The sequence below is a fragment of the Lagopus muta genome, chromosome 1 (assembly GCF_023343835.1).
Source record: "Lagopus muta isolate bLagMut1 chromosome 1, bLagMut1 primary, whole genome shotgun sequence".
Classification (NCBI taxonomy): domain Eukaryota; kingdom Metazoa; phylum Chordata; class Aves; order Galliformes; family Phasianidae; genus Lagopus; species Lagopus muta.
The window spans coordinates 184,871,290-184,888,771 of NC_064433.1; the positions used below are offsets into that span (position 1 = coordinate 184,871,290).

The window sequence follows — 17,482 nt, forward strand, 5'->3', positions numbered from 1 at the left end:
CAGGGAGAACACTGTGCTGCCAAGGAGGAGAAGGCAAATACGGACACTGCTGCGGGAGGTGTCAAAGCAAACGTTCAAATCTCTCGGTCTGTACTATCATCTATTCTTTTATTTTCTTTCCTACGTATAAATAAAGGAAATTAACCCAATATTCATTGCTGTTGGAGTGAAGGGCTCAAAAGGATGGGAGAGGAGCACCGGACCTCTGCTTACGTCTGTTTACGAGGGTGGACAGTGGGAACAAGGGACAGTAGGACAAGGGGAAATGGTTTCAAACTAAGACAGGAGAGGTATAGGTTAGATAGTAGGAGGAAGTTTTTCACACAGAGCGTGCTGACACACTGGAACTGGTTGCCCAAGGAGGCCGTGGATGCCCCATGCCTGCAGGCATTCAAGGCCAGGCGGGATGTGGCTCTGGGCTGCCCGGTGGATTGAAACTAGGGGATCACTGTGGGCCTTCTCAACCCAGGCCGCTCTATGATTCGGTGATTCTATGAACTCGTGCGCTCATGAAAATTACGGAGTGCAGACGGATTGCAAAAAGGGGAGGTGGAACAGGGAGGTGGGATTTGGGTGTAGGGTCCCCAGCCCCGAGCTGGGTGCACGGCCACACCCGCACCGGGGAAAGGCATTGTGACATCACAGGCGGGGCATGACATCAGTCTTGATCAAGTCACGCTGGCGGCCTCCCCCAGCTCAGACACTTGGAGCACTCGCTCCGTCCTGGTGGTCGCTGCTGGAGCTCTGCTCTGGGTGACAGCCACTTGTGTGTTGAGAGCGGTCCTTGGGAGAGAGCAGGATGAAGCTCAGCCTGACTCTCTTCCTCATCTTACTTGCTTTCATCTCTCCAATTCCTGACACGTCCAGCTGCCTCAGCTGGGTCGGGAGTTGGGACAAAAAGCTGCTCCATCCCGAGGAGCAGCATCCCTTAGACACCGAGTGCCAGCCCTCCAGCTGGCTCTCCTGGCTTGGTCTAAACACCTGCCCCACCAAGATCGAGGATGGCAACAAAAGGAACGTCCTTCACCAGGAGCACGGACCTACTGACACCAAGAGCCAGCCCTCCAACTGGCTCTGCTGGTTTTGCCAAAACATCTGCTCCAACCAGATGGAGGACGGGAACAAAAGGCAGGTCTTTCACGAGAAGCAGAGCCCGGTTGACATCAAGGCCCAGCCCTCCAACTGGCTCTGCTGGTTCGGCCTAACCACCTGCCCCACAAAGATCGCGGACGGGAAGAAAGACCAGGTCCTTCCCGAGGAGCAGAGCCTGTTTGAGTCCAAGAGCCAGCCCTCCAACTGGCTCTGCTGGTTTGGACTAACATCCTGCTCCACCAAGACCGAGGACGGGAAGAAACACCAGGTCCTTCCCGAGGAGCAGAGCCTGTTTGAGCCCAAGAGCCAGCCCTACAACTGGCTCTGCAGGCTTGGACTAACATCCTGCTCCACCAACACAGAGCACGGGAAAACAGAACAGGTCCTTCACGAAGAGCAGCGTCTTGTTAAGTCCAAGAGCCAGCTCTCCAACTGGTTCTGCTGGTTTGGACTAACATCCTGCTCCACCAAGATCGAGGACAGCAAGAAACACCAGGTCCTTCCCGAGGAGCACAGCCTCTTTGAGTCCAAGAGCCAGCCCTCCAACTGGCTCTGCAGGCTTGGACTGACATCTTGCTCCCCCAAGACCGAGGACGGGAAGAAGAACAAGGTCTTTCGTGAGGAGCAGAGCCCCGTTCAGACCAAGGGCCAGCCCTCCAACTGGCTCTGCTGGATTGGACTGAACACCTGTCCTCAGAATGGAGAGAAAAAAGTCGTGCGTCCTGAGAAGAGCCTGCCCGTTAATGCTGAGCGCCGTGCCTCCCACTGGCCCTTCTGGATTGGCCTTTCTCCACACCCCAGATGGGTCCCGAACACGGCCAGCCAGTCTGTTGAGCCAGAGGGCCCAAAGCAGCAGTCCCCGCACACCGAGCAAGACGCCTTCAGCGTGCCTGACGTCCTCAACAACTTCAAGGACTTAATAACGCCAGCCCTGATAATCTGCGTCATTCTGGATTTATGGGGAAACTGCTATCTGTTCCGGCTGCTGTGGGTTGCCTACCAGCTCTGGAGAGAATTCTGAAGACGTCAGGCACAGGTAAGCGCTCGGGATTCATACTGCACAGAACGGACTGAGGGTGGGGAGCAGGGAACCGCAAAGGCCTGGTCTGTGAGGGCTTCCAAGCAAAGCAGACCTCCAGAGGTCCATCAGCTCTCCCCAGACACTTGCCTGGCCATACGGCTGACAGCCAGCCCAGACTCCCATGCCAAACGGGGCCTGCCGGAGGTGCCCTGAGCCCCACGGGCTGCCCCGAGCTGTCCTGGGACGCTGGAAAAGCCGCGCAAGAATCAGAGCCCTGCAGGGCGATGCTCTGCAAAACGAGCCTGCATCCCTTTCTCTGCGCTCATGCCCTGTCATTTCCAGGGAACGGAACAAACGGCCTCAGCTTCAGAACGCGAACAGAGTGATTTCCACAAGGCGCTTCTGTCCACCTGGCAGCCTGTGGGTCAAATGGTGACCAAAGGAGGCACTGAAGGCAACTGCGATGACAACAACATCTTCCACTGGGTGGACACCAACCTCCCCCAGATCATCACCTCCATTTTCCATCAGTCATCAAATAAATAACATCATCATTTCCACAGCCTGTGTCATTGTGGTGGCAGTGCGTCCGGGACAGTGGAAGCACTAAAGGCATTGGTGCAGGACAGCGCTGCTGGTCGGGGACTGGGGGCATGTTCCTAGGCAGGAGGAAGGGTGGTGGGCCAGGGATAAAAGAGGCATCGGTGGCTGTGAAGTGTCCAGAGACAGCCATGCCCCAGGGGAGAGAGCACATGTTGAGCGGGAACCTACGTCCCAGTGGGGTCATGCAGCGTCCCCCAGAGTGCACAGGGAGGTCCCGGGAGTCTCCAGCACGCTGGGAAGCATGCAGAGCACACTGGGAATCCTCAGCTGGGCCACTTCTGCCAGGATCCCGTGCGCATCACCTTCACAGAGGAGGCTCGCACCAAGGGAGCCTTCCCAGGAAGGGAAAACGGCGGCAAAGCACCACAGCAAGATCTGCTGGGGAAGGGAGGGAGGCTCTGCGGCACGGCGGCTCAGACTCCCTGGTCCGTTTCGTCCCTCTGCTTATTACTGCTGACTGGTAGCTCAGGCCGGCAGCCATGAAGGCGCTGAGAGAAGCCTGCGGGCTGTCAAACGGGACTTTGGGGCACTGGCGCGCTGTCACGGCTCCAGCCCGGTGCTGTGACTAATGGGGTGGAGGGACAAACGAAGCCACGAACCAGGAAACGGGCAAGAGAGGGGGTGAAAAGGTCGGGAGATGGGCCTAACAACAAAACAACGGCAACGAGCTAAGGGAGAAAACAATGATTTTCTGAGTACACTAATGTTCTGAGTATGCCAGCGGGATGCAAGATGAAGAAAACAGATGAGGTTTTCCAAAAGCAAGCGCAGAGTCTTGCACCTCGGAAGGAACAGCCGCAAGTATCAGTACAGGCTGGGACCCGACCTGCTGGAGAGGAGCTCTGCGGTGAGGAACCGGGGGCTCCAGGTGGACAACAGGCTGGCCATGAGCCAGCAGGGTGCCCTGGTGGCCAAGAAGGACACTGGGATCCTACAGGGCATTAAAAGGAGCGTGGCCAGCAGGTCAAGGGAGGTGATCCTCTCCCTCCACTCTGCCCTGGTCAGGCCTCACCAGGAGTATGGCGTCCGGTTCTGGGCTCCCCAGTACAAGAAAAGGCCGCGATCTCCTGGAAAGAGTCCAGCGGAGGGCCATGGAGATGATCAAGGGCCTGGAGGACCTCTCTTACGAGGAAAGGCTGAGCGACCTGGCTCTGTTCAGCCTTGAGAAAAGAAGACTCGGAGGGGGACCTGATCAATGTCTGTACCTACGGGGTGACGGCGGCCAAAATACAAGGCCAAGCTCTTTGCAGCCGTGCGTGCTGATAGGACAATGGCCAAAGTAGGAAGTTCTGCACAAACGTGCAGAAGAACGTCTTCACGGCGAGGGTGAGAGGACACTGCAACTCCTGCCAAGGGAGGCTGTGGAGTCTCCTTGTCTGGAGACGCCCAAGACCTGCCTGGACGCCAACCTGTGCAACCTGGTCTACGGAGCCTGCTTTGGCAAAAAGGTTGGACTCGATCGTCTCGAGAGGTCCCTTCCAGCCCCTACAATTCTGTGATTCTGCATCAGGGAGAACACTGTGCTGCCAAGGAGGAGAAGGCAAATACGGACACTGCTGCGGGAGGTGTCAAAGCAAACGTTCAAATCTCTCGGTCTGTACTATCATCTATTCTTTTATTTTCTTTCCTACGTATAAATAAAGGAAATTAACCCAATATTCATTGCTGTTGGAGTGAAGGGCTCAAAAGGATGGGAGAGGAGCACCGGACCTCTGCTTACGTCTGTTTACGAGGGTGGACAGTGGGAACAAGGGACAGTAGGACAAGGGGAAATGGTTTCAAACTAAGACAGGAGAGGTATAGGTTAGATAGTAGGAGGAAGTTTTTCACACAGAGCGTGCTGACACACTGGAACCGGTTGCCCAAGGAGGCCGTGGATGCCCCATGCCTGCAGGCATTCAAGGCCAGGCGGGATGTGGCTCTGGGCTGCCCGGTGGATTGAAACTAGGGGATCACTGTGGGCCTTCTCAACCCAGGCCGCTCTATGATTCGGTGATTCTATGAACTCGTGCGCTCATGAAAATTACGGAGTGCAGACGGATTGCAAAAAGGGGAGGTGGAACAGGGAGGTGGGATTTGGGTGTAGGGTCCCCAGCCCTGAGCTGGGTGCACGGCCACACCCGCACCGGGGAAAGGCATGGTGACATCACAGGCGGGGCATGACATCAGTCTTGATCAAGTCACGCTGGCGGCCTCCCCCAGCTCAGACACTTGGAGCACTCGCTCCGTCCTGGTGGTCGCTGCTGGAGCTCTGCTCTGGGTGACAGCCACTTGTGTGTTGAGAGCGGTCCTTGGGAGAGAGCAGGATGAAGCTCAGCCTGACTCTCTTCCTCATCTTACTTGCTTTCATCTCTCCAATTCCTGACACGTCCAGCTGCCTCAGCTGGGTCGGGAGTTGGGACAAAAAGCTGCTCCATCCCGAGGAGCAGCATCCCTTAGACACCGAGTGCCAGCCCTCCAGCTGGCTCTCCTGGCTTGGTCTAAACACCTGCCCCACCAAGATCGAGGATGGCAACAAAAGGAACGTCCTTCACCAGGAGCACGGACCTACTGACACCAAGAGCCAGCCCTCCAACTGGCTCTGCTGGTTTTGCCAAAACATCTGCTCCAACCAGATGGAGGACGGGAACAAAAGGCAGGTCTTTCACGAGAAGCAGAGCCCGGTTGACATCAAGGCCCAGCCCTCCAACTGGCTCTGCTGGTTCGGCCTAACCACCTGCCCCACAAAGATCGCGGACGGGAAGAAAGACCAGGTCCTTCCCGAGGAGCAGAGCCTGTTTGAGTCCAAGAGCCAGCCCTCCAACTGGCTCTGCTGGTTTGGACTAACATCCTGCTCCACCAAGACCAAGGACGGGAAGAAACACCAGGTCCTTCCCGAGGAGCAGAGCCTGTTTGAGCCCAAGAGCCAGCCCTACAACTGGCTCTGCAGGCTTGGACTAACATCCTGCTCCACCAACACAGAGCACGGGAAAACAGAACAGGTCCTTCACGAAGAGCAGCGTCTTGTTAAGTCCAAGAGCCAGCTCTCCAACTGGTTCTGCTGGTTTGGACTAACATCCTGCTCCACCAAGATCGAGGACAGCAAGAAACACCAGGTCCTTCCCGAGGAGCACAGCCTCTTTGAGTCCAAGAGCCAGCCCTCCAACTGGCTCTGCAGGCTTGGACTGACATCTTGCTCCCCCAAGACCGAGGACGGGAAGAAGAACAAGGTCTTTCGTGAGGAGCAGAGCCCCGTTCAGACCAAGGGCCAGCCCTCCAACTGGCTCTGCTGGATTGGACTGAACACCTGTCCTCAGAATGGAGAGAAAAAAGTCGTGCGTCCTGAGAAGAGCCTGCCCGTTAATGCTGAGCGCCGTGCCTCCCACTGGCCCTTCTGGATTGGCCTTTCTCCACACCCCAGATGGGTCCCGAACACGGCCAGCCAGTCTGTTGAGCCAGAGGGCCCAAAGCAGCAGTCCCCGCACACCGAGCAAGACGCCTTCAGCGTGCCTGACGTCCTCAACAACTTCAAGGACTTAATAACGCCAGCCCTGATAATCTGCGTCATTCTGGATTTATGGGGAAACTGCTATCTGTTCCGGCTGCTGTGGGTTGCCTACCAGCTCTGGAGAGAATTCTGAAGACGTCAGGCACAGGTAAGCGCTCGGGATTCATACTGCACAGAACGGACTGAGGGTGGGGAGCAGGGAACCGCAAAGGCCTGGTCTGTGAGGGCTTCCAAGCAAAGCAGACCTCCAGAGGTCCATCAGCTCTCCCCAGACACTTGCCCAGCCATAGGGCTGACAGCCAGCCCAGACTCCCATGCCAAACGGGGCCTGCCGGAGGTGCCCTGAGCCCCACGGGCTGCCCCGAGATGTCCTGGGATGCTGGAAAAGCCGCGCAAGAATCAGAGCCCTGCAGGGCGATGCTCTGCAAAACGAGCCTGCATCCCTTTCTCTGCGCTCATGCCCTGTCATTTCCAGGGAACGGAACAAACGGCCTCAGCTTCAGAACGCGAACAGAGTGATTTCCACAAGGCGCTTCTGTCCATCCGGCAGCCTGTGGGTCAAATGGTGACCAAAGGAGGCACTGAAGGCAACTGCGATGACAACAACATCTTCCACTGGGTGGACACCAACCTCCCCCAGATCATCACCTCCATTTTCCATCAGTCATCAAATAAATAACATCATCATTTCCACAGCCTGTGTCATTGTGGTGGCAGTGCGTCCGGGACAGTGGCAGCACTAAAGGCATTGGTGCAGGACAGCGCTGCTGGTCGGGGACTGGGGGCATGTTCCTAGGCAGGAGGAAGGGTGGTGGGCCAGGGATAAAAGAGGCATCGGTGGCTGTGAAGTGTCCAGAGACAGCCATGCCCCAGGGGAGAGAGCACATGTTGAGCGGGAACCTACGTCCCAGTGGGGTCATGCAGCGTCCCCCAGAGTGCACAGGGAGGTCCCGGGAGTCTCCAGCACGCTGGGAAGCATGCAGAGCACACTGGGAATCCTCAGCTGGGCCACTTCTGCCAGGATCCCGTGCGCATCACCTTCACAGAGGAGGCTCGCACCAAGGGAGCCTTCCCAGGAAGGGAAAACGGCGGCAAAGCACCACAGCAAGATCTGCTGGGGAAGGGAGGGAGGCCCTGCGGCACGGCGGCTCAGACTCCCTGGTCCGTTTCGTCCCTCTGCTTATTACTGCTGACTGGTAGCTCAGGCCGGCAGCCATGAAGGCGCTGAGAGAAGCCTGCGGGCTGTCAAACGGGACTTTGGGGCACTGGCGCGCTGTCACGGCTCCAGCCTGGTGCTGTGACTAATGGGGTGGAGGGACAAACGAAGCCACGAACCAGGAAACGGGCAAGAGAGGGGGTGAAAAGGTCGGGAGATGGGCCTAACAACAAAACAACGGCAACGAGCTAAGGGAGAAAACAATGATTTTCTGAGTACACTAATTTTCTGAGTATGCCAGCGGGATGCAAGATGAAGAAAACAGATGAGGTTTTCCAAAAGCAAGCGCAGAGTCTTGCACCTCGGAAGGAACAGCCGCAAGTATCAGTACAGGCTGGGACCCGACCTGCTGGAGAGGAGCTCTGCGGTGAGGAACCGAGGGCTCCAGGTGGACAACAGGCTGGCCATGAGCCAGCAGGGTGCCCTGGTGGCCAAGAAGGACACTGGGATCCTACAGGGCATTAAAAGGAGCGTGGCCAGCAGGTCAAGGGAGGTGATCCTCTCCCTCCACTCTGCCCTGGTCAGGCCTCACCAGGAGTATGGCGTCCGGTTCTGGGCTCCCCAGTACAAGAAAAGGCCGCCATCTCCTGGAAAGAGTCCAGCGGAGGGCCATGGAGATGATCAAGGGCCTGGAGGACCTCTCTTACGAGGAAAGGCTGAGCGACCTGGCTCTGTTCAGCCTTGAGAAAAGAAGACTCAGAGGGGACCTGATCAATGTCTGTACCTACGGGGTGACGGCGGCCAAAATACAAGGCCAAGCTCTTTGCAGCCGTGCGTGCTGATAGGACAATGGCCAAAGTAGGAAGTTCTGCACAAACGTGCAGAAGAACGTCTTCACGGCGAGGGTGAGAGGACACTGCAACTCCTGCCAAGGGAGGCTGTGGAGTCTCCTTGTCTGGAGACGCCCAAGACCTGCCTGGACGCCAACCTGTGCAACCTGGTCTACGGAGCCTGCTTTGGCAAAAAGGTTGGACTCGATCGTCTCGAGAGGTCCCTTCCAGCCCCTACAATTCTGTGATTCTGCATCAGGGAGAACACTGTGCTGCCAAGGAGGAGAAGGCAAATACGGACACTGCTGCGGGAGGTGTCAAAGCAAACGTTCAAATCTCTCGGTCTGTACTATCATCTATTCTTTTATTTTCTTTCCTACGTATAAATAAAGGAAATTAACCCAATATTCATTGCTGTTGGAGTGAAGGGCTCAAAAGGATGGGAGAGGAGCACCGGACCTCTGCTTACGTCTGTTTACGAGGGTGGACAGTGGGAACAAGGGACAGTAGGACAAGGGGAAATGGTTTCAAACTAAGACAGGAGAGGTATAGGTTAGATAGTAGGAGGAAGTTTTTCACACAGAGCGTGCTGACACACTGGAACCGGTTGCCCAAGGAGGCCGTGGATGCCCCATGCCTGCAGGCATTCAAGGCCAGGCGGGATGTGGCTCTGGGCTGCCCGGTGGATTGAAACTAGGGGAACACTGTGGGCCTTCTCAACCCAGGCCGCTCTATGATTCGGTGATTCTATGAACTCGTGCGCTCATGAAAATTACGGAGTGCAGACGGATTGCAAAAAGGGGAGGTGGAACAGGGAGGTGGGATTTGGGTGTAGGGTCCCCAGCCCCGAGCTGGGTGCACGGCCACACCCGCACCGGGGAAAGGCATTGTGACATCACAGGCGGGGCATGACATCAGTCTTGATCAAGTCACGCTGGCGGCCTCCCCCAGCTCAGACACTTGGAGCACTCGCTCCGTCCTGGTGGTCGCTGCTGGAGCTCTGCTCTGGGTGACAGCCACTTGTGTGTTGAGAGCGGTCCTTGGGAGAGAGCAGGATGAAGCTCAGCCTGACTCTCTTCCTCATCTTACTTGCTTTCATCTCTCCAATTCCTGACACGTCCAGCTGCCTCAGCTGGGTCGGGAGTTGGGACAAAAAGCTGCTCCATCCCGAGGAGCAGCATCCCTTAGACACCGAGTGCCAGCCCTCCAGCTGGCTCTCCTGGCTTGGTCTAAACACCTGCCCCACCAAGATCGAGGATGGCAACAAAAGGAACGTCCTTCACCAGGAGCACGGACCTACTGACACCAAGAGCCAGCCCTCCAACTGGCTCTGCTGGTTTTGCCGAAACATCTGCTCCAACCAGATGGAGGACGGGAACAAAAGGCAGGTCTTTCACGAGAAGCAGAGCCCGGTTGACATCAAGGCCCAGCCCTCCAACTGGCTCTGCTGGTTCGGCCTAACCACCTGCCACACAAAGATCGCGGATGGGAAGAAAGACCAGGTCCTTCCCGAGGAGCAGAGCCTGTTTGAGTCCAAGAGCCAGCCCTCCAACTGGCTCTGCTGGTTCGGCCTAACCACCTGCCCCACAAAGATCGCGGACGGGAAGAAAGACCAGGTCCTTCCCGAGGAGCAGAGCCTGTTTGAGTCCAAGAGCCAGCCCTACAACTGGCTCTGCAGGCTTGGACTAACATCCTGCTCCACCAACACAGAGCACGGGAAAACAGAACAGGTCCTTCACGAAGAGCAGCGTCTTGTTAAGTCCAAGAGCCAGCTCTCCAACTGGTTCTGCTGGTTTGGACTAACATCCTGCTCCACCAAGATCGAGGACAGCAAGAAACACCAGGTCCTTCCCGAGGAGCACAGCCTCTTTGAGTCCAAGAGCCAGCCCTCCAACTGGCTCTGCAGGCTTGGACTGACATCTTGCTCCCCCAAGACCAAGGACGGGAAGAAGAACAAGGTCTTTCGTGAGGAGCAGAGCCCCGTTCAGACCAAGGGCCAGCCCTCCAACTGGCTCTGCTGGATTGGACTGAACACCTGTCCTCAGAATGGAGAGAAAAAAGTCGTGCGTCCTGAGAAGAGCCTGCCCGTTAATGCTGAGCGCCGTGCCTCCCACTGGCCCTTCTGGATTGGCCTTTCTCCACACCCCAGATGGGTCCCGAACACGGCCAGCCAGTCTGTTGAGCCAGAGGGCCCAAAGCAGCAGTCCCCGCACACCGAGCAAGACGCCTTCAGCGTGCCTGACGTCCTCAACAACTTCAAGGACTTAATAACGCCAGCCCTGATAATCTGCGTCATTCTGGATTTATGGGGAAACTGCTATCTGTTCCGGCTGCTGTGGGTTGCCTACCAGCTCTGGAGAGAATTCTGAAGACGTCAGGCACAGGTAAGCGCTCGGGATTCATACTGCACAGAACGGACTGAGGGTGGGGAGCAGGGAACCGCAAAGGCCTGGTCTGTGAGGGCTTCCAAGCAAAGCAGACCTCCAGAGGTCCATCAGCTCTCCCCAGACACTTGCCTGGCCATACGGCTGACAGCCAGCCCAGACTCCCATGCCAAACGGGGCCTGCCGGAGGTGCCCTGAGCCCCACGGGCTGCCCCGAGCTGTCCTGGGACGCTGGAAAAGCCGCGCAAGAATCAGAGCCCTGCAGGGCGATGCTCTGCAAAACGAGCCTGCATCCCTTTCTCTGCGCTCATGCCCTGTCATTTCCAGGGAACGGAACAAACGGCCTCAGCTTCAGAACGCGAACAGAGTGATTTCCACAAGGCGCTTCTGTCCACCTGGCAGCCTGTGGGTCAAATGGTGACCAAAGGAGGCACTGAAGGCAACTGCGATGACAACAACATCTTCCACTGGGTGGACACCAACCTCCCCCAGATCATCACCTCCATTTTCCATCAGTCATCAAATAAATAACATCATCATTTCCACAGCCTGTGTCATTGTGGTGGCAGTGCGTCCGGGACAGTGGAAGCACTAAAGGCATTGGTGCAGGACAGCGCTGCTGGTCGGGGACTGGGGGCATGTTCCTAGGCAGGAGGAAGGGTGGTGGGCCAGGGATAAAAGAGGCATCGGTGGCTGTGAAGTGTCCAGAGACAGCCATGCCCCAGGGGAGAGAGCACATGTTGAGCGGGAACCTACGTCCCAGTGGGGTCATGCAGCGTCCCCCAGAGTGCACAGGGAGGTCCCGGGAGTCTCCAGCACGCTGGGAAGCATGCAGAGCACACTGGGAATCCTCAGCTGGGCCACTTCTGCCAGGATCCCGTGCGCATCACCTTCACAGAGGAGGCTCGCACCAAGGGAGCCTTCCCAGGAAGGGAAAACGGCGGCAAAGCACCACAGCAAGATCTGCTGGGGAAGGGAGGGAGGCCCTGCGGCACGGCGGCTCAGACTCCCTGGTCCGTTTCGTCCCTCTGCTTATTACTGCTGACTGGTAGCTCAGGCCGGCAGCCATGAAGGCGCTGAGAGAAGCCTGCGGGCTGTCAAACGGGACTTTGGGGCACTGGCGCGCTGTCACGGCTCCAGCCTGGTGCTGTGACTAATGGGGTGGAGGGACAAACGAAGCCACGAACCAGGAAACGGGCAAGAGAGGGGGTGAAAAGGTCGGGAGATGGGCCTAACAACAAAACAACGGCAACGAGCTAAGGGAGAAAACAATGATTTTCTGAGTACACTAATTTTCTGAGTATGCCAGCGGGATGCAAGATGAAGAAAACAGATGAGGTTTTCCAAAAGCAAGCGCAGAGTCTTGCACCTCGGAAGGAACAGCCGCAAGTATCAGTACAGGCTGGGACCCGACCTGCTGGAGAGGAGCTCTGCGGTGAGGAACCGGGGGCTCCAGGTGGACAACAGGCTGGCCATGAGCCAGCAGGGTGCCCTGGTGGCCAAGAAGGACACTGGGATCCTACAGGGCATTAAAAGGAGCGTGGCCAGCAGGTCAAGGGAGGTGATCCTCTCCCTCCACTCTGCCCTGGTCAGGCCTCACCAGGAGTATGGCGTCCGGTTCTGGGCTCCCCAGTACAAGAAAAGGCCGCGATCTCCTGGAAAGAGTCCAGCGGAGGGCCATGGAGATGATCAAGGGCCTGGAGGACCTCTCTTACGAGGAAAGGCTGAGCGACCTGGCTCTGTTCAGCCTTGAGAAAAGAAGACTCGGAGGGGACCTGATCAATGTCTGTACCTACGGGGTGACGGCGGCCAAAATACAAGGCCAAGCTCTTTGCAGCCGTGCGTGCTGATAGGACAATGGCCAAAGTAGGAAGTTCTGCACAAACGTGCAGAAGAACGTCTTCACGGCGAGGGTGAGAGGACACTGCAACTCCTGCCAAGGGAGGCTGTGGAGTCTCCTTGTCTGGAGACGCCCAAGACCTGCCTGGACGCCAACCTGTGCAACCTGGTCTACGGAGCCTGCTTTGGCAAAAAGGTTGGACTCGATCGTCTCGAGAGGTCCCTTCCAGCCCCTACAATTCTGTGATTCTGCATCAGGGAGAACACTGTGCTGCCAAGGAGGAGAAGGCAAATACGGACACTGCTGCGGGAGGTGTCAAATCAAACGTTCAAATCTCTCGGTCTGTACTATCATCTATTCTTTTATTTTCTTTCCTACGTATAAATAAAGGAAATTAACCCAATATTCATTGCTGTTGGAGTGAAGGGCTCAAAAGGATGGGAGAGGAGCACCGGACCTCTGCTTACGTCTGTTTACGAGGGTGGACAGTGGGAACAAGGGACAGTAGGACAAGGGGAAATGGTTTCAAACTAAGACAGGAGAGGTATAGGTTAGATAGTAGGAGGAAGTTTTTCACACAGAGCGTGCTGACACACTGGAACCGGTTGCCCAAGGAGGCCGTGGATGCCCCATGCCTGCAGGCATTCAAGGCCAGGCGGGATGTGGCTCTGGGCTGCCCGGTGGATTGAAACTAGGGGATCACTGTGGGCCTTCTCAACCCAGGCCGCTCTATGATTCGGTGATTCTATGAACTCGTGCGCTCATGAAAATTACGGAGTGCAGACGGATTGCAAAAAGGGGAGGTGGAACAGGGAGGTGGGATTTGGGTGTAGGGTCCCCAGCCCTGAGCTGGGTGCACGGCCACACCCGCACCGGGGAAAGGCATTGTGACATCACAGGCGGGGCATGACATCAGTCTTGATCAAGTCACGCTGGCGGCCTCCCCCAGCTCAGACACTTGGAGCACTCGCTCCGTCCTGGTGGTCGCTGCTGGAGCTCTGCTCTGGGTGACAGCCACTTGTGTGTTGAGAGCGGTCCTTGGGAGAGAGCAGGATGAAGCTCAGCCTGACTCTCTTCCTCATCTTACTTGCTTTCATCTCTCCAATTCCTGACACGTCCAGCTGCCTCAGCTGGGTCGGGAGTTGGGACAAAAAGCTGCTCCATCCCGAGGAGCAGCATCCCTTAGACACCGAGTGCCAGCCCTCCAGCTGGCTCTCCTGGCTTGGTCTAAACACCTGCCCCACCAAGATCGAGGATGGCAACAAAAGGAACGTCCTTCACCAGGAGCACGGACCTACTGACACCAAGAGCCAGCCCTCCAACTGGCTCTGCTGGTTTTGCCAAAACATCTGCTCCAACCAGATGGAGGACGGGAACAAAAGGCAGGTCTTTCACGAGAAGCAGAGCCCGGTTGACATCAAGGCCCAGCCCTCCAACTGGCTCTGCTGGTTCGGCCTAACCACCTGCCCCACAAAGATCGCGGACGGGAAGAAAGACCAGGTCCTTCCCAAGGAGCAGAGCCTGTTTGAGTCCAAGAGCCAGCCCTCCAACTGGCTCTGCTGGTTTGGACTAACATCCTGCTCCACCAAGACCGAGGACGGGAAGAAACACCAGGTCCTTCCCGAGGAGCAGAGCCTGTTTGAGCCCAAGAGCCAGCCCTACAACTGGCTCTGCAGGCTTGGACTAACATCCTGCTCCACCAACACAGAGCACGGGAAAACAGAACAGGTCCTTCACGAAGAGCAGCGTCTTGTTAAGTCCAAGAGCCAGCTCTCCAACTGGTTCTGCTGGTTTGGACTAACATCCTGCTCCACCAAGATCGAGGACAGCAAGAAACACCAGGTCCTTCCCGAGGAGCACAGCCTCTTTGAGTCCAAGAGCCAGCCCTCCAACTGGCTCTGCAGGCTTGGACTGACATCTTGCTCCCCCAAGACCAAGGACGGGAAGAAGAACAAGGTCTTTCGTGAGGAGAAGAGCCCCGTTCAGACCAAGGGCCAGCCCTCCAACTGGCTCTGCTGGATTGGACTGAACACCTGTCCTCAGAATGGAGAGAAAAAAGTCGTGCGTCCTGAGAAGAGCCTGCCCGTTAATGCTGAGCGCCGTGCCTCCCACTGGCCCTTCTGGATTGGCCTTTCTCCACACCCCAGATGGGTCCCGAACACGGCCAGCCAGTCTGTTGAGCCAGAGGGCCCAAAGCAGCAGTCCCCGCACACCGAGCAAGACGCCTTCAGCGTGCCTGACGTCCTCAACAACTTCAAGGACTTAATAACGCCAGCCCTGATAATCTGCGTCATTCTGGATTTATGGGGAAACTGCTATCTGTTCCGGCTGCTGTGGGTTGCCTACCGGCTCTGGAGAGAATTGTGAAGACATCAGGCACAGGTAAGCGCTCGGGATTCATACTGCACAGAAGGGACTGAGGGTGGGGAGCAGGGAACGGCAAAGGTCTGGTCTGTGAGGGCTTCCAAGCAAAGCAGACCTCCAGAGGTCCATCAGCTCTCCCCAGACACTTGCCTGGCCATACGGCTGACAGCCAGCCCAGACTCCCATGCCAAACGGGGCCTGCCGGAGGTGCCCTGAGCCCCACGGGCTGCCCCGAGCTGTCCTGGGACGCTGGAAAAGCCGCACAAGAATCAGAGCCCTGCCGGGCGATGCTCTGCAAAACGAGCCTGCATCCCTTTCTCTGCGCTCATGCTCTGTCATTTCCAGGGAACGGAACAAACGGCCTCAGCTTCAGAACGCGAACAGAGTGATTTCCACAAGGCGCTTCTGTCCATCTGGCAGCCTGTGGGTCAAATGGTGACCAAAGGTGGCGCTGAAGGCACCTGCGATGACAACAACATCTTCCACTGGGTGGACACCAACCTCCCCCAGATCATCACCTCCATTTTCCATCAGTCATCAAATAAATAACATCATCATTTCCACAGCCTGTGTCATTGTGGTGGCAGTGCGTCCGGGACAGTGGCAGCACTAAAGGCATTGGTGCAGGACAGCGCTGCTGTTCGGGGACTGGGGGCATGTTCCTAGGCAGGAGGAAGGGCGGTGGGCCAGGGATAAAAGAGGCATCGGTGGCTGTGAAGTGTCCAGAGACAGCCATGCCCCAGGGGAGAGAGCACATGTTGAGCGGGAACCTACCTCCCAGTGGGGTCATGCAGCGTCCCCCAGAGTGCACGGGGAGGTCCCGGGAGTCTCCAGCACACTGGGAAGCATGCAGAGCACACTGGGAATCCTCAGCTGGGCCACTTCTGCCAGGATCCCGTGCGCATCACCTTCACAGAGGAGGCTCGCACCAAGGGAGCCTTCCCAGGAAGGGAAAACGGCGGCAAAGCACCACAGCAAGATCTGCTGGGGAAGGGAGGGAGGCCCTGCGGCACAGCGGCTCAGACTCCCTGGTCCGTTTCGTCCCTCTGCTTATTACTGCTGACTGGTAGCTCAGGCCGGCAGCCATGAAGGCGCTGAGAGAAGCCTGCGGGCTGTCAAACGGGACTTTGGGGCACTGGCGCGCTGTCACGGCTCCAGCCTGGTGCTGTGACTAATGGGGTGGAGGGACAAACGAAGCCACGAACCAGGAAACGGGCAAGAGAGGGGGTGAAAAGGTCGGGAGATGGGCCTAACAACAAAACAACGGCAACGAGCTAAGGGAGAAAACAATGATTTTCTGAGTACACTAATTTTCTGAGTATGCCAGCGGGATGCAAGATGAAGAAAACAGATGAGGTTTTCCAAAAGCAAGCGCAGAGTCTTGCACCTCGGAAGGAACAGCCGCAAGTATCAGTACAGGCTGGGACCCGACCTGCTGGAGAGGAGCTCTGCGGTGAGGAACCGGGGGCTCCAGGTGGACAACAGGCTGGCCATGAGCCAGCAGGGTGCCCTGGTGGCCAAGAAGGACACTGGGATCCTACAGGGCATTAAAAGGAGCGTGGCCAGCAGGTCAAGGGAGGTGATCCTCTCCCTCCACTCTGCCCTGGTCAGGCCTCACCAGGAGTATGGCGTCCGGTTCTGGGCTCCCCGGTACAAGAAAAGGCCGCCATCTCCTGGAAAGAGTCCAGCGGAGGGCCATGGAGATGATCAAGGGCCTGGAGGACCTCTCTTACGAGTAAAGGCTGAGCGACCTGGCTCTGTTCAGCCTTGAGAAAAGAAGACTCGGAGGGGACCTGATCAATGTCTGTACCTACGGGGTGACGGCGGCCAAAATACAAGGCCAAGCTCTTTGCAGCCGTGCGTGCTGATAGGACAATGGCCAAAGTAGGAAGTTCTGCACAAACGTGCAGAAGAACGTCTTCACGGCGAGGGTGAGAGGACACTGCAACTCCTGCCAAGGGAGGCTGTGGAGTCTCCTTGTCTGGAGACGCCCAAGACCTGCCTGGACGCCAACCTGTGCAACCTGGTCTACGGAGCCTGCTTTGGCAAAAAGGTTGGACTCGATCGTCTCGAGAGGTCCCTTCCAGCCCCTACAATTCTGTGATTCTGCATCAGGGAGAACACTGTGCTGCCAAGGAGGAGAAGGCAAATACGGACACTGCTGCGGGAGGTGTCAAAGCAAACGTTCAAATCTCTCGGTCTGTACTATCATCTATTCTTTTATTTTCTTTCCTACGTATAAATAAAGGAAATTAACCCAATATTCATTGCTGTTGGAGTGAAGGGCTCAAAAGGATGGGAGAGGAGCACCGGACCTCTGCTTACGTCTGTTTACGAGGGTGGACAGTGGGAACAAGGGACAGTAGGACAAGGGGAAATGGTTTCAAACTAAGACAGGAGAGGTATAGGTTAGATAGTAGGAGGAAGTTTTTCACACAGAGCGTGCTGACACACTGGAACTGGTTGCCCAAGGAGGCCGTGGATGCCCCATGCCTGCAGGCATTCAAGGCCAGGCGGGATGTGGCTCTGGGCTGCCCGGTGGATTGAAACTAGGGGATCACTGTGGGCCTTCTCAACCCAGGCCGCTCTATGATTCGGTGATTCTATCACCTCGTGCGCTCATGAAAATTACGGAGTGCAGACGGATTGCAAAAAGGGGAGGTGGAACAGGGAGGTGGGATTTGGGTGTAGGGTCCCCAGCCCTG

At 56.8% G+C, this 17,482-nt stretch overlaps 2 protein-coding genes across 13 annotated transcripts in view; one reads left to right on the plus strand and one right to left on the minus strand.

The window, feature by feature from the left end:
* Positions 1 to 17,482, minus strand: part of FAT3 (FAT atypical cadherin 3) — a 479,929-nt gene that overhangs the window by 297,754 nt on the left and 164,693 nt on the right. The gene's annotated exons all lie outside the window — the stretch shown is intronic.
* On the plus strand, positions 4,842 to 10,558 carry LOC125695117 (uncharacterized). The gene is made up of 2 exons (XM_048949236.1): positions 4,842 to 5,469; positions 9,692 to 10,558. The coding sequence occupies exons 1-2, from the start codon at positions 5,023 to 5,025 to the stop codon at positions 10,556 to 10,558; spliced, it is 1,314 nt and encodes a 437-aa protein (XP_048805193.1). The 5' UTR covers positions 4,842 to 5,022.

What these genes read in the sequence shown, in the direction of transcription:
- LOC125695117 (XM_048949236.1), top strand. Translation starts at nt 5,023, where the DNA reads ATGAAGCTCAGCCTGACTCTCTTCCTCATCTTACTTGCTTTCATCTCT. An exon ending in CGGACGGGAAGAAAGACCAG is followed by an intron (nt 5,470 to 9,691) that starts GTCCTTCCCGAG and finishes AAGAAAGACCAG; the next exon opens with GTCCTTCCCGAGGAGCAGAG.